Source organism: Manis javanica, chromosome 18, assembly GCF_040802235.1.
Source record: "Manis javanica isolate MJ-LG chromosome 18, MJ_LKY, whole genome shotgun sequence".
Taxonomy (NCBI): Eukaryota; Metazoa; Chordata; class Mammalia; order Pholidota; family Manidae; genus Manis; species Manis javanica.
Window position 1 is genome coordinate 10,088,754 of NC_133173.1, and position 14,125 is coordinate 10,102,878.

The 14,125-nt window shown below is 40.3% G+C and overlaps 1 protein-coding gene across 7 annotated transcripts in view; it reads left to right on the top strand.

The window, feature by feature from the left end:
• Nucleotides 1-14,125, top strand: part of MCTP2 (multiple C2 and transmembrane domain containing 2) — a 198,250-nt gene that overhangs the window by 84,045 nt on the left and 100,080 nt on the right. For 6 of the 7 annotated variants that reach the window (XR_005056531.2, XM_017648516.3, XM_073227182.1 and 3 more), the window contains exons 9-10: nt 5,943-6,107; nt 8,321-8,451. Coding sequence is in view for 6 of the 7 variants with exons in the window: in XM_017648516.3 (XP_017504005.3) it covers nt 5,943-6,107; nt 8,321-8,451 (296 nt within the window). In the remaining variant the exon portion in view is untranslated. The remainder of the gene's footprint in view (nt 1-5,942; nt 6,108-8,320; nt 8,452-14,125) is intronic. The other variant, XM_017648517.3, reaches the window with a different exon arrangement.

A 14,125-nucleotide genomic window follows, 5' to 3' on the forward strand; every position in this document is an offset into this window, starting at 1 on the left:
TTCATCTCTCCACCTAGAAGTGGAGAGAAGTACACAGACCCACCACTGAACATCTTGACCCCATGCTTCCTGCCTTGTTAGGAAGTCCAGGTCAGCACCACCCCAGGCAGAATGCCCTCTCGGGGCTCTCCTCCTTTCTGGGGGCCAGCCATGAATCTACTGGAACCCTCAAACCTGTGTGGGCTCCAGGCCGGAAGGACAGAATCACTGCCTTCTTCAGCTTTTCATCAAATCTGTTCTCCCAGTGACATCAGAATCAATTTCGGCCAAAAATCTTTTACTGAGCACGTACTCTATTGGCAGGAATGTGTCCTGGGATTTCAAAGATGAGTAAGACATGGCCATCATAACTGATGGGTTAGTAGAAGAGGGGAGAGTATGGAGGTGGGGCATTCGGAGGTGGCCTTGCAGGTGGGTGAGGTGGGCCGAATGCTGGGGATGGAGAAGCCTTCAGAGAAAGAAGCCTGGAGGGAATCTGACCAAATAAGGAGGAGGAGGAAGTGACTGAGCCATGATAGTATAAAATAATGTGGTCCGCAGCAAGCGCTGCAAACTACAGTGGGACTCCAAACAATCTGGATTTTTGTGTGGAATGCCTGGACCAGCAACATGAGCATTGCCTGGAAATTGTTAGAAATTCGTGGCCCCCGTTTCAGACCTCGTGAACCAGAAATTCTGGGGATGGCAATTTTTTTAGCCAACCTTCCAGCTGATTCTAAAACCCATGCATGTTTGAGAGCTGCTGGTGTGGTCCAGGGTATGACAGGGGATGCCGGGAGGAGTACGGGACAAAGGTGGAGATGTAAGGAGTGAAAGCCTCAGAGTGCCCATAGGTAGGGCTGGGGTAGGGCTGGGGTAGGGCTGGGGTAGGAGTGAGGCCAGTGAGCTACCCGAGGCGCACAATAGAAGAAGACCCTCGGACTCAGGGCCAGCGCTGCCCTTGCAGCGCCTGAGAGGGAGCACCTCCCTGAGGTTCTCATGCCAAGCGCCTTGCGTGCTTTTCTCTAGTTCCAGTCGGGATAGGGGTGCCCCTGAAGTATTTTAAATAAAGGAGAGACATAGGAATATGGGATAAAGGTTGAATCAAGAAATTACAGATAATGCATGTTATTGCATGTAAGAACACATTTAACTTTGAGCTTCCTAAGGGCCAGGGCAAAAAAAGAGAAATCTTGTTGAATCAATGGCCTTCCTTTTTATTTCCCTTTATTTTTTAATAGTAGTAAATGCATCAGAAACACTACCTTGGTTCTTAACCCTGAGAGTTATTGGGTATTTATAGATGATCCATTTTTAGAAATCTTCTCCTAACCTAATTTTTTATTTTTTAGTGCAAAAATTGAGTGATGACATTCCCTCACTATGTTTAATGCTAAATATTAAATTTAGCATTAAACTTTTATAGCTGATGTCTTTGTACAAGGCAGATTATTCATAGCCTTGGGACTGTGATATAGTCCTCATCTATGGATATAAATCTTGTTTTCTGTGTCCACGTCCATGTGGGAAATTTAAAAGGCTTTCTTTTTATCCTCATGCAAGGATTTTTTTTGTGTGTAGTTCTTGGAGAATTTATGCCTACAGGATCCTCTTCAGATGATATAAGAAGCTGCCGAGAAGGGGCTTTTCTGGGAGGCTGTTACATGAACGTATGGATCTTCTCATGTCATGCTATAAAAGCTGTTGACAATAAGCAGCAGTTTTACATGTTGAAAAAGCTTGAAAGGAATATATCATGGAAACCTTTTATAGGCTGAATGTTCTCTCTGAGCTTCTCTGAGCAGTAGCAACATAGTTCGAATCTTGCTTTACTATTCATTTTGCCTACAAAGTTAGCTAATTCTATGCCTCCGTTTGTTTCCACAGACTACCTATTTTCTGGCAAGTGACTTAGGGAACATATTAATGAAAGTCAAAATAAGATGCATTGACCACATTAGCTCACATTTATATATATATATATATATATATATTTCCATAAGTGATATGATATAAAATGTGCTCACAGTATTTGGCACTTAGTTGGTGTACCCTTCGAGAAAAATCTTGTAAGAATCTTTTCTCACTGCCTCTCTTTTCAATTTTTATCTTTTAAAAAATAGTTTGGTATTTTGTTACACCCAAGGGAGTACTTTGGGGTGGTTAGTCTGTGGGATCGGTCAGCACAGTCAGTTCTGAAGTGTGGCATGGCTAAACATAATGCCGCTTTTGATGACGGCTGGCTGCAGCCCCAGCTCCTCGACTCCACGCCTTCCTTGCAAGATCTTTCTTTACTCCTAACCTCTCTGCCATTCCTCCTGGCTAAGGACAGATAAGAGGCACCCAGCGGGCATGTCCATCAATTCTACATTTTCCTTTGCAGCTGTGCCAAGGAAATGGATAGTGGAGTCCACATCTCCATATTCCCAGCATGCCACTTGGCCGAATCCTCAAATAATGAATGTTGCCTGGCTGCAATTCATTTTTTATGTCCCAGGAATGACAATCCAGTCACTGTTTGGAGAGTCTAGTCCTAGATGAAAGACTTCTGAGGTTCCCCCACCTGTTGGAAGTGAGTGGAAGCCCACCTCTGGACGCTCCACTACCTGCACCCCTGGTTTTGCTCCCTTTCTTCCTTGTCTGGGAGGGTGGGATCGTCATGACCCGGAAGTAAATTGTTTTGGAAGTCTTACATCTTTTTTTCCCCTTAAAAGTCAGCATGTTTCCAAATTAAACATCACACCTTGTTCTCACTGGTTAAACACTAATGTGTGTGCTTCAGATGGAAGTCATGATAGATTTCTGTTTAGGAGAATGGGTGTGGGTTGGGTGGGGAGGGGACAGAGGAAGAGGATCCTATGAATGACTCAATGTAGAAAGAGCCAAAGGTTCTGATCCTTTGGGAGGAAGGAGCAAAATAACAAAACCCTGGTAGATTATATTTTATCTGTTCTGTCTGCTGAGAAATTAGGGTCAGGACCCAGAAACTTTGCTCTATCTCCTGGTGTTTGTTTCAGCTCACGTGGGGTGGGCTTCTCCTTTGATAGGTCATTTCCTCTGTTCCTTTCACATTCCAAGCTGCTGTAAAATGACAAATTTCACTTATAGGCTCAGGCACATACCTGAAAACCTGAGCTATTGAGTTAGCAGAGTGAGTTCAGAGGGTTCGATTTATTGGGAGACAAAAAGTTTGAAGAGCACAAAATTTTGAGAGCCCAGCAGTTCTACATCAGAGCACATATAGGATGGGCCAGATTCTGTGCTCCAACCCCCACTACAGAACCTGCTTTTAAGCCTCATCACATGTCTTAAGGCTGCAAGAGAAACTAAGAAACTTCTTCAGAGCACAAACACAAACCCCAAAATATGTTGCTTGCAGACTTTATTTGGACTGAAACTTACAGTGGATTTTGTAAGAAATATTTAGGGTGTAATAAGTAGAATAAAGGTCTTGTGTTCTTTTCTGTCTGTGAACTCTGCAATAAATACTTCTCTTTCCCTACCCTGCCTTTAGTAAGGGGGAAAAAAAAACTTGGTTAACAAAGAGCAAATCCGTCACATCAAACATGACTGCGTTAAATACTAAAATGTTCAAAGTCCAACTGAGATAGATAAAGGCTTTGATGGAAAGTGGATATTTCCCAGGGACATGACAAGCAATAATCCAGATGTTGTGGTGTAATGCAACGAGTGTCCGTGGATAGATCAGGAGCTCCAGCCAAGCTGTGCCTGATGTGGGCCTTAGCCTTGCCCTCCCATGCTGTTTCGCCATATGGAACCTATCTCTAGGCCCCCTTAATAACCAGCTTGGATTCCATTTTCACAGAGCTCATAGAGCTAAGTGGGGCTGTTTTATGGACAAGTTAGATAGAAGCCTTTCCAAGATAAACATCCAATTTGAAATTAGGACATACCAAGCTGCAAAATTATTTTAGGGCATATTTCATGGAAGCACTGCCATTTTTCTTAAGCAATTGCCAGACTGTAGGATGCCCTTTGATCCCTTGTGGACATTACTCCCTTCTTTATAAAAAGGATTTTGAAATAGTTGCAGTGTTTAGGGAGGAATATATCTGTCGGAACTTTGAAGTATGGCCATGGGACAGGTCATGCTTTAGTTTGTTGGTTAGTAAGTCAAACTTTAAGAAGAAAAAAAAAAAAGGAAATTGCAGTGGGAGAGATGAATCAAAATCTCATTTTCTTTTTAAAGAGAAGTTTTCCGTCTGTGTACTTAATAGGCTGTAAAATGCATTTTTACATTTATGTGCACCCATATAAATATATTTACATATGTGTGTCTACTACATGTTGTGACAGTGTTTGTTTTTAACAAATACAATATCGTTTAACTTTATTTCATAAACCTTCATTATGAAATATATTCTATCCATAACCCAACTGCAAATAGAAGCTAAGAAAGAATTGTTCATGTCCTCCAGAGGACAGGATTTTCTTTTCCTTTCAAAAATGAATCCTTTTCCCATCAGCCCTCCCTGCATTGTCGTAGCACCTCCAAAACCCATGTATACACGCCCGTGTGTGTGGGTGTGCAACACAAATCTCAAGTTTGGGAGGAGAGATTTCCCTAAATGTATTTTGTTTTAAGGTAGTCATAAAATGATCAAACAAACGCTTGGTGCATAATATGGCACAGACATACCTTTTGTCATGATAAATTGTGACTCACTGGTGTCCTAGCAAATGGGTGTCTAAATGATCTTGGAGATACAGTGAGCTGATGACAGGAAGGGATCCGTAGTGTTAGACATTCATTGCTTTACTAGGATACTCAACACCATTTACATTCTTCAGTTCATTTATTTCTCCTTTGAAGTATCTACACTGTGCCATTTCACTTATCGAACGGGAGAATGGAAATGAACTCTGCCTCTTAGATGCATGTGGGGATCCTCGAACAAAGCAGGCCTAAAAAGGCATTGTTGAGACCATAGGGGGAATGTGAATATGTGCTGAGTATTCAATAATATTAAGGGAATTATGGTTACTTGTGTTGAGTGTGATCATGGCATGGTGCTTAAGCAAAAACAAATATGGATTTTTCTTGCAAATATTTCAACTAGAAAAGGAAAACAGTGAAGGAATAGATGGACTAAGATTGGCAAAAGGTTGAATCTGGTGAATAAGTACATGGAGATTTATTATACCATTCTCTCTACCCTTGTGTATGTTTGAAAATTTACATAATGGAAATTAAAAATAAATAAAGTGTGCTTGTTCTCTTTATAATTTAATAATAGGGATGTTTGCCTTTTTCTATATTCTATTTAAGGTGTATGTGAGTGTGCATGAGTAATAAAATTTAGAAAAGGAAAAAAAATAAGTTAACAGTTACTGAACCCCTACTGGGTTCCAAGCACTGTGTACCTACTTTATACATCCCTCCCTTCCCCCCAGATCTGCAAAGCTCATTTGGATGGCTAGCCGATTACAGGCTGTATCTGGACTTGTGAATCTCACAGCAGTGTTAGGCTTTTTAGAAGTAGCCCAAGGAATAAAGAGACGTGGGGACAGATTCAAGTGTGAAGGATAAATACAGAAATGTTATTTCTAAATGCCTAGAGGTATTTTATTTCCTTGCAAAGCAATGCCCTGTACTTACATCTCTGTTTCCCAGAATGCCTTTCTTCCCTTCCTACTGTTAAAATAGCCAAAGGCCCCGTCGAAGGATTCCTACCAAAGAGCACATCGGATGGGAAATACAGGCCAGTGCCAAATGCAGGCGTTGCTCAGATTCATCCTTTGCTATATTGTTACAAGTCAATGCTTGAGAAGGAAATCACATAACTGTCATTGCAAGTTTGTAAAACCAATGAAGAATAACACTCACCAGGCAGGGAGGGCTATTTATAATCCAATATTGAAAGCTGGAATTCCTATGATCACCAAAGTCACACTCAAGAATTATCAGCAAGCTTATATGTCATCTTCATTTTTTGCTTTAGTCCTCTTTGATACGCAACCTACGGCTTTCAGAGTCCTTGAAAAAGAACCAACTCTGGAATGGAATTATAAGTATAACTTTGTTGGAAGGGAAGAATGTCTCAGGAGGAAGCATGACAGAAATGTTTGTCCAGTTAAAACTGGGAGATCAGAGATATAAAAGTAAGGTAAGTTCTGTCAATTCCTTAAGGAGAACAGTATTTTTAAGAATAAAAATAATTTTGAAAAATATGCATTCCCACTTTATCTCATAGGAATAGAACTAATTTATTTTTAACGCTCCTAACTATATTAGAAGTATTCTGGAAAACAAAATAATTGTATAAATGCAGTCAATTAATATGGGTATTTGATCACTTAGTATAATTTATTTTAATATAGTAACTAGTGCTAGAGAAACTTTGTTAAATAATAGATTTGAATGCACTACTCATTTTCATTTTGAAGATAAACTATATTTTATAGAATGCAGGAAAGGGATAACTAAATATTTTCAAAATCCTACAAAAGTAAAATAGTGTAATATTATTTGTATTGAAATATTTGAGGCAACTAAGAATATTTTCAAAATTATATACTTTTCCCTTTCTTTTATTTGTTAGTATTAATGCCAAAAATACATCCAGGGCTGCCTTTTTTAGCTGTGATTATGTAAAAAAATAAACTATGTAAAGTATTAAAAGTGGTTTGTTTTGAACAAAAGTCATGGCATTAGCTGTCTTTAAAAATCAGTCATCTTATTCTGCTGATATAAATTCCATTTAATTTTTAATCTTAGTAATTTGACGTGGTTTTTATTTCAAAAACCATAGTCTCCAAACCATGGTAATTAATTAGTTTTCCATAACTGTCAGACAGGAATATTTCCTATGTTTTATGGATTGAGGGAACTAGGGTACTTGAAAGTTAAATCCCTTGCCAAAAGCCACTTAGAAAAACAACAAATCAGTGGAAGATTTTGAAAATAGACCCAAGGATATTTGTAGTTCGGGCTTTCCAGTGTAGAGGACATCACAGATTGAGGACAAGTTGGAATATGATTTAGGGTGGTAAGAAGTTGTCTCCTGTGAACAATTTTCATTGCAAAATCAAATATTAAGCATCATTTACTTTAATTCTCTCAGGCTGGAGAATCATTTATAAAAAATGAAAAAAAAATTAAGGCTGAGTTACAGCAGAAATATATAGATCATTTTTTTAAACAGGTAGTTTCAGACTGTATCTCACAGTGAGGGTAGCCAAGGTGACAACATCTCTCCACAAAGATTTCTTTAGGCAGCTGGGGTCAGGCAAAGGATTTATAGAATCCTTTATTCATCGCTAAGCACACTTAGCCCTTTGGACGGAGGTGAAGTATAGAATTAATCCAATATTTGCTACATTCCCCCTTAGGGAATATTGAATTTAATTTATGGTCTAATAGGTTTTTTTTTTCATGGTTTCTATGTTCTGTATTTGATATATTAAGCCCAATGTGAAAAAGAACTTAAATGATGCTACGTGATTGGCTGTCCCTGAGGTCTGATTTGGCCCTGTTTTCCCATGTAGGACTAGTTATCGGGATTTAATTGTCGATGCTGGTGCCCTGAGAACCTCATACTCGGTAGCCAGCATTTTTGCTCATTTTTATTTTCCAGTTGAATATATAGGTAAATGAAACAAAAATGAAAATCCTGCTGATGAATCAAACATAGAAGCAGTTTGCAGTCCCTCTTGGAGAACACAGAAACGCTTAAGGAGTTTTCAAACCATGCCAGTTCATTTTTAGATTTGGCTGCTGTGGAATTCCCCAGTATTCCTGTCACTCTACTGACTGGATTCAGTAACTCAAATTTAAAAATAGGCAGCCTTGGACAAGTTATGAATTTCTCATGTAAAATGCATCTGACAGATGTTAATTAAGAGCCCAAATTGTTAATTTATATAGTTCTTAAGCCAGGGCTAAATTGGCGGTGCCAATAAAAATGTTATTTGCATTTGATTAACCAATTAGTAGTATCTTCTATAAGAGAGAACTGTAAAATATCTATTGAGATATGTCCTACAGATATTATATACATATATAATAACATGATTATATATCTCATAGGTGTATGTATATGTATATTTATAATTTATGATTTCTTGTTGGGTAACAGTATTCCTTCCTAACTTGGGTAAATAAATAATTGACTCTGGGGGTTGAGCGAACAGAGTACTGATGTTTTACCAATTCCCAAAACCTCAAAGACCTTTTCATTCCAAAACGGAAAGTGTAACTTTATAAGGCAGAGGCCTGTGATCTTGATCTCCTGAGGTTTAGAAATGACATTAATGCGTAGCTGCTGTTGCGATGAATGGCATTTTAAGAAAATAAATATTATAACTGCATGTTTTCTAGACACTGTGTAAGAGTGCAAATCCGCAGTGGCGGGAAGAGTTTGACTTTCACTACTTCTCTGACAGGATGGGCATTTTGGACATTGAAGTGTGGGGAAAAGACAGCAGAAAACACGAGGAATGTCTGGGCACGTGAGTCTCCTTTGCTTTTTACATGATGGGAGATGCGTGCGGGGCTTGTCTCTGCGTGCGGCTGGGCTGAGAGAATATCTTTGTCTGGGCTTAGTGTAAAACCTCGTATCCCCACCCTGAAAGGAGCCCTGAGGAAGCTGGACCGTGACCTGACGCAAGCTTTTATTTTTAACTGGTAAATGCTGTTTAGCGTTGATGAAGACAGAAGAAAAAAGTATGTGTCAGGAATTCTCTCCAGAAAGATAATGTGCCATCTTAGACTATTTGGGAAATGTTTATAGACATATCCAATGTACCCTATACTTTTGAATTTGCTACTTAGTGAAATAGCACATAATTTAGGAAGAATATGGAGCAGACTATCCTAAAATGATGGGAATTTTTCAATGTATTTCATGAATTTTGTAACAAACCATTATGAAATCCATTGAGGCCAGATTTATTTTCCTTCATTTCTTTATGTTGGATCCTCCCAACTTTACTGAGGGAGTCTTCCATATGTAATAAATGATACTATGAGTATTATAGCTTCCTTATAGGATTGTGGTGAGAACACAGTTAGATGAGATTTGCCTGCACCGCCGCTGCGCCCACAGTAAGCACAAAGGAGATGCTGGTGGAAGCACACATCACCTCTGATCTCTCGAATAGCCTTCAGATTATTCTCATTTTATAGATGAGGAAATGGAGTGTACGGTTTACAAATGATTTGGCCATGGACTTCAGAGCAGTGAGTAGGATTTGGTGTTTTTGAAGATCAAGTGCTTTCACCAAATCACAGCCTTTTGTTCATCTCATACACAGACAATTTGTAGTTAGAATATTGCGTTTAAAGGGCTCTCAATGGCTATTTGAACATCTTTTTTAAACCAATTTCTCCAGGACCCTGGGATCAGGAACATGCCTTGGGGACACCCCTTGGGAATAGAGGGTCTCCTAAAACCTCTCCCATGGGGCCACGGCCTCTCAACTCTTCCCTGTGCTTTTCTTTGGGGTGTCATTTGAGGGAAAGTTTTATTGCTGAAACCTAAAGATTGAACATCACTCATTGAGTACAGCCCCCCTTAATTTTACAGATGCAGACACCCAGAGAAGTAAAATTCTTTTCCATCAGCAAGGAATTTAGAGGCAGATGTGGGATGAGACACAGCTAACCTCATACCTCGTGCAGTGCTTTCTATTCATAAAATACTTAGCTCAGTGTCTGGCACCCAGCATGCTCTCTGCTTGTCATCATCACCCCTTTCCACCTTAGTACTCGTCCTGAGATAGAGGTTGAGGAGTTTGGTGCCCACAGAACATTCCTGCTGTGCTTCTCCTCAGAGGCCCCCTGTTGCATGGAACTGTCCGCTGTGTCGCAGGTTGTTTGGTAAATCTGCCTCTCACCCACCTGATACCAGTACCTTTCCCCAGTTACTGTGTGGAAAATCCACACAGGCACATCCACATTCCACTGTGCATGTCCCAACACCCCCAGGAGGGTGGCACATTCACCAGTTGAGCCTGGGCGCTTCATCCTCTGCACATCATAGTCCTGGTTATGTTGCTTTGCATGACCCCCCGGGTCCCTGACTCTCTGCTTATCTCACAGGTAGCAGCCACTGCTTCATTGGCAAAACTCTTGCACCAAGTTGGGCCTTTCAGAGAGCAAACAAGGTCATGTCACACTTTCCAGCTCACACAGGAGGTCTTCCTGGGGTGAAGCATGTCACAGATATTGCCTGACAGATGACTAGTCCAGACCTGTCTTTCCCTCCTCCACCTGCACAGGGTAACTGAGCGATGCCTCTGGTATTTCTCAGTACCGCCAAGTACCTACCAGTGCCCTGCCCATACCCACAGGAAGAGTGTCAGAAACTTTGTGCTTGCCTGTGGGGCAAGGATGAGTTACGTCAATGCACAAATGCAGAGAACTCTGTGTCCCAAAGTGTCATTTGCATGATGGGCCTCCAGTGATGAATGGCCAGCGTGTTATTTTAGTAGGCGCAAAGAATAATGTCCTTTCGTCCCACGTGTCATTGTGCTGTCATGTCTCCTTCACCCCACAGGAAATGCTCTTCCAAAGGAGTGTTAAATTTCTTCACAGACACAGAAAATAATTTAAGATGTCCCTTTTATTCCACGTTTGTCATTTGGGTATTCAGTTATTATTTTAGCTATTTCCTGTTTGTAACTTAGGCATATACTTGCCCTAATGGCCATTCTGTCCTTCCTCTTCATGGATTTTAAATGATTTTTTTTTGTTGGTATCCTTTTCCTTTTTCCTCTCCTGAGGCACAAAAGATAACAAGAGTATCTCTTGGGAGCTGCTACCCAGCATCACCCTGCAGCGAACTTTCTGGTGGGGTGAAGTCTCCCTACAATATATACTGCTTATCAGAGTTAGAGGAGGCATTGTGCTAGCATATGCACATCACAGACCTGTTACTTACTGTTTCTTCTTATTTGAACTTTTTCACTTATTATTTGTTCTCATTTCACTGTCTTTGTTGTAATTCTAAGGCTCAGTTATTTTATCTCCCAACCGCTGGGGACTATCTCTTTGCATTAGGAGGCTCACTGATGGTGTGACTGAGTCATATCAGTCTCCTAAAGCCTGTCTCATATTTTGTCTCTGGAGAACACCTTGATGTTACTAATCAAAAGTTCCGCACAGCCTCTCCGAGGAAATTCTCATCAGCAAATTTCTCATCACAGGCAGTTTGACGTGAGGGAAGGAACACCAGCCTTTGAGTTCCACATCCTGGGATACTGTTCACTAGATCTGTGACCTTGAGTGATGAATTTGCATGTGGAATCTGGCTGTCTGTGTAATGGGATCACTGGCCAACTTAAAAGCTCCTCATGCCTATCGGCAGCCATGTCTATTTAATATGTAGGTCTTCTTGAAAGCTCCAATGTTAAATACTACTATTACCATTTTCTGCGATTTTTCTGTATGGCAATCGTAGATCTCACAACACTTCTGACTTAACTATGAAATTAAAGTAAATGAGATATGACTCATAACATTCAGCATATTTTTGTGTTTTCAACACAGTATAGACATTTTCTTTTGTATTTTTTTGCCAACGTGAGTCATGATGGTCTTCCAGGACATGGTAGAGCATCACTCGTTGAGCAGTGTCCATTAGCCTTAACCCCACTGAGTTCTGTTGGTGTGGATGGGAGAGCTGGGGTAGTGTTTGCTTAGGTGAAGAGAAAACACGTTGGCATTAGTGGGTTGCTGACTTGGTGATGGTTAAAACCCTGCCTTGTTTGGCAGCCAATTTCCTTCATGTTCTCACGAATCATGTAGAGCTGTCTTCAGTCCCCTTGTGTCGTGGTCCACCTGCCATCTTCCACTCCCTCAGGTAACTCCTGAGGGGGTCAGGGCTGGTGAGAAGAAGGTGCCTGAGCCAATCCAGTGCTCCCTGAAACTATGGTGCTTGCTACCTGCAGTGTTTATTCACAGGGGAAAAAAATAACAGACAGGGTCATCTTAGAGACCATCCGTGGTCCAAAAACAGTGAACTTTTAGGAGGTGTAATACATAAAGCTAAGTTTAACCTGCTCCAGCATTTAAACAGAATGGCAAGAGTATAAATATAGCTTTATCTTATTGCAAACCCTTGCCATTTCAAAATAATCATCTCATCTTCTTAAAGTATATTTTGCATTTCAAGGGGATTCTAGAGATTAACTTGTTTCAGAATATTCGAGGTTCCGTTTAGTTTGGAAAAGTTAAGAATGAGAATGCACAAGCCCATCTACCTTAGAGTTAATCCTCGGTCCCCCGTGGTGCCTTAGAAAGTGGCACTGTCATTCTGCCAGTTTATTAGTGACTCCAGTGCAGGGGAGAATCAGGGCTGGAATAGTTCTCTGGACAAATTGCACCCCATGTCATTGATCTGCTTTTACAGCCAGGCTTGACACATTCACCATTTTCTTCCTGTTCACCCCCACTTCCTTAGCCTCTGAGATTTACAGCTTTTAAAACTGTAACACTCTTTTCTGCCCCTTGCGTTTAAGTTAAAAGCTGACCAGTCTGTAATATAAAACATAGAATTATGGTAATGAATAAGAGGTTAAAAGCTATCATGGCAAGTGAAACTTGAACAGGTTTGGCTGAGTGATATGGTAAAATTATGTGTTGAATTAAAACATTAAAATGCTGTGGGATTAATGGATAAAGACAAGAACAGGAGGTCAGAAACAATGCTAAGTCAGCACATTAACTGCCTGTGGGCTAGAGAGGCTTGCTTTAACATAAGCTTGTTGCAAAGAAAAAAATAATAATTTAGACCTTGTTTGAGAAACATTGACTTTTCAATCTAGGAGGCAAGACATTTATTTCCATTTCTTTCTTATATGGGGGAGAAATAGAGAAAGCAAAAGATTTAATGGGTTAACAAAAAACACTGATTTTATCATTTGGATTTTTTTGACTTTTAGTTTCCTTATGCCATTGGCATTTATGAGTTTGTTCATTGGTTTTGCTCAACAAATAGCACATTGTATACCAGACAGCCTGCAAAGCGCCAATAATTCAGTGGAATATGATACAGATAGGGATTCTGTCCCCAGGCCTGAACAAGTTTTGTCCAAAGCAGGCAGTGGCTTGAGGGTGCAAGGTTGGGATGGGTGGCTTCCTGGAAGAACAGAGGTCTAAGCTGAGACCTGCAAGATGGGTAGTAGTTAGCCCGACAAGGAGGTTAGAGGAAGAACTGTCCAGGAAAATGGGACAAGATGGGCAAGGACCCAGAGAGAAGGAAGAACACAAACTGGAAAGGAATGAGAAGGATGAAGGATGGTGGTGTCATGAGATGGGACCAGAGAGAAGTGAGGTCAAAAAGCCCTCGGATTCCGTCTCCTGGACTGAAGCATGGGGCTCCTGGGTTTTCACAAATCGTGCACTCTGTGATTTTGTTTCCATAATGTAAAGCTTGTTACTGTGTGGAGCGCTTATTGACTGGATATTCTAAAATCTGAGTTGGAATGAGAGCTTCCTGTTCACCAGTGGGCCAGGGTATAGCACCTTCTGAAGGACTGTGCAAACACAGTCACTCCCTGTCATGTGAAGTCACACACAATGCCATGGAAATAGACCTAATTTGCTCATGCTCATTAATTACATTTCTTACATAGGTCATGTGTTTTCAACATTGTTTCTATCAGATGGAAGAGCAGTTTTGTGAGATGTATTGCTTTATTGGTTTTTATTAACAAGCACATCATTGGATATGTTGGCCAGAGTTTCTTGGGCTGTGGGGAGCTAAAAGTTACTTTTAAATAATTATGGTTAGGTCAGTATCTCCCATACTTTCATCAATGTGTTTTACTGGCAGAAGTCAACCTTGTTTATTTTGAAAATACTTCCACTGGGGTAATTCATTACAGCTAAATCATTAGCATATGTCTAGGTCAGGGCTCAACAAACTAGGGCCCAAGGGACAAATCTAGTTGCCTGTTTTTGAATAAAGTTTTATTGGAAAACATCCCCATTCATTCATTTACATTGTTTATTACTGCTTTCATGCTACAAGGGGAACTGAGTAGTTGCAACACAGACTAAATGACCCATAAACTGAAAGTATTTTCCTTCTGGACCTCCATAGAAAAAATCGTCTAAGTGCCTATTGTTTATTAATGTTGGTATGATTTTTAATGATAATTAAAAAAATCAGCATGAGAA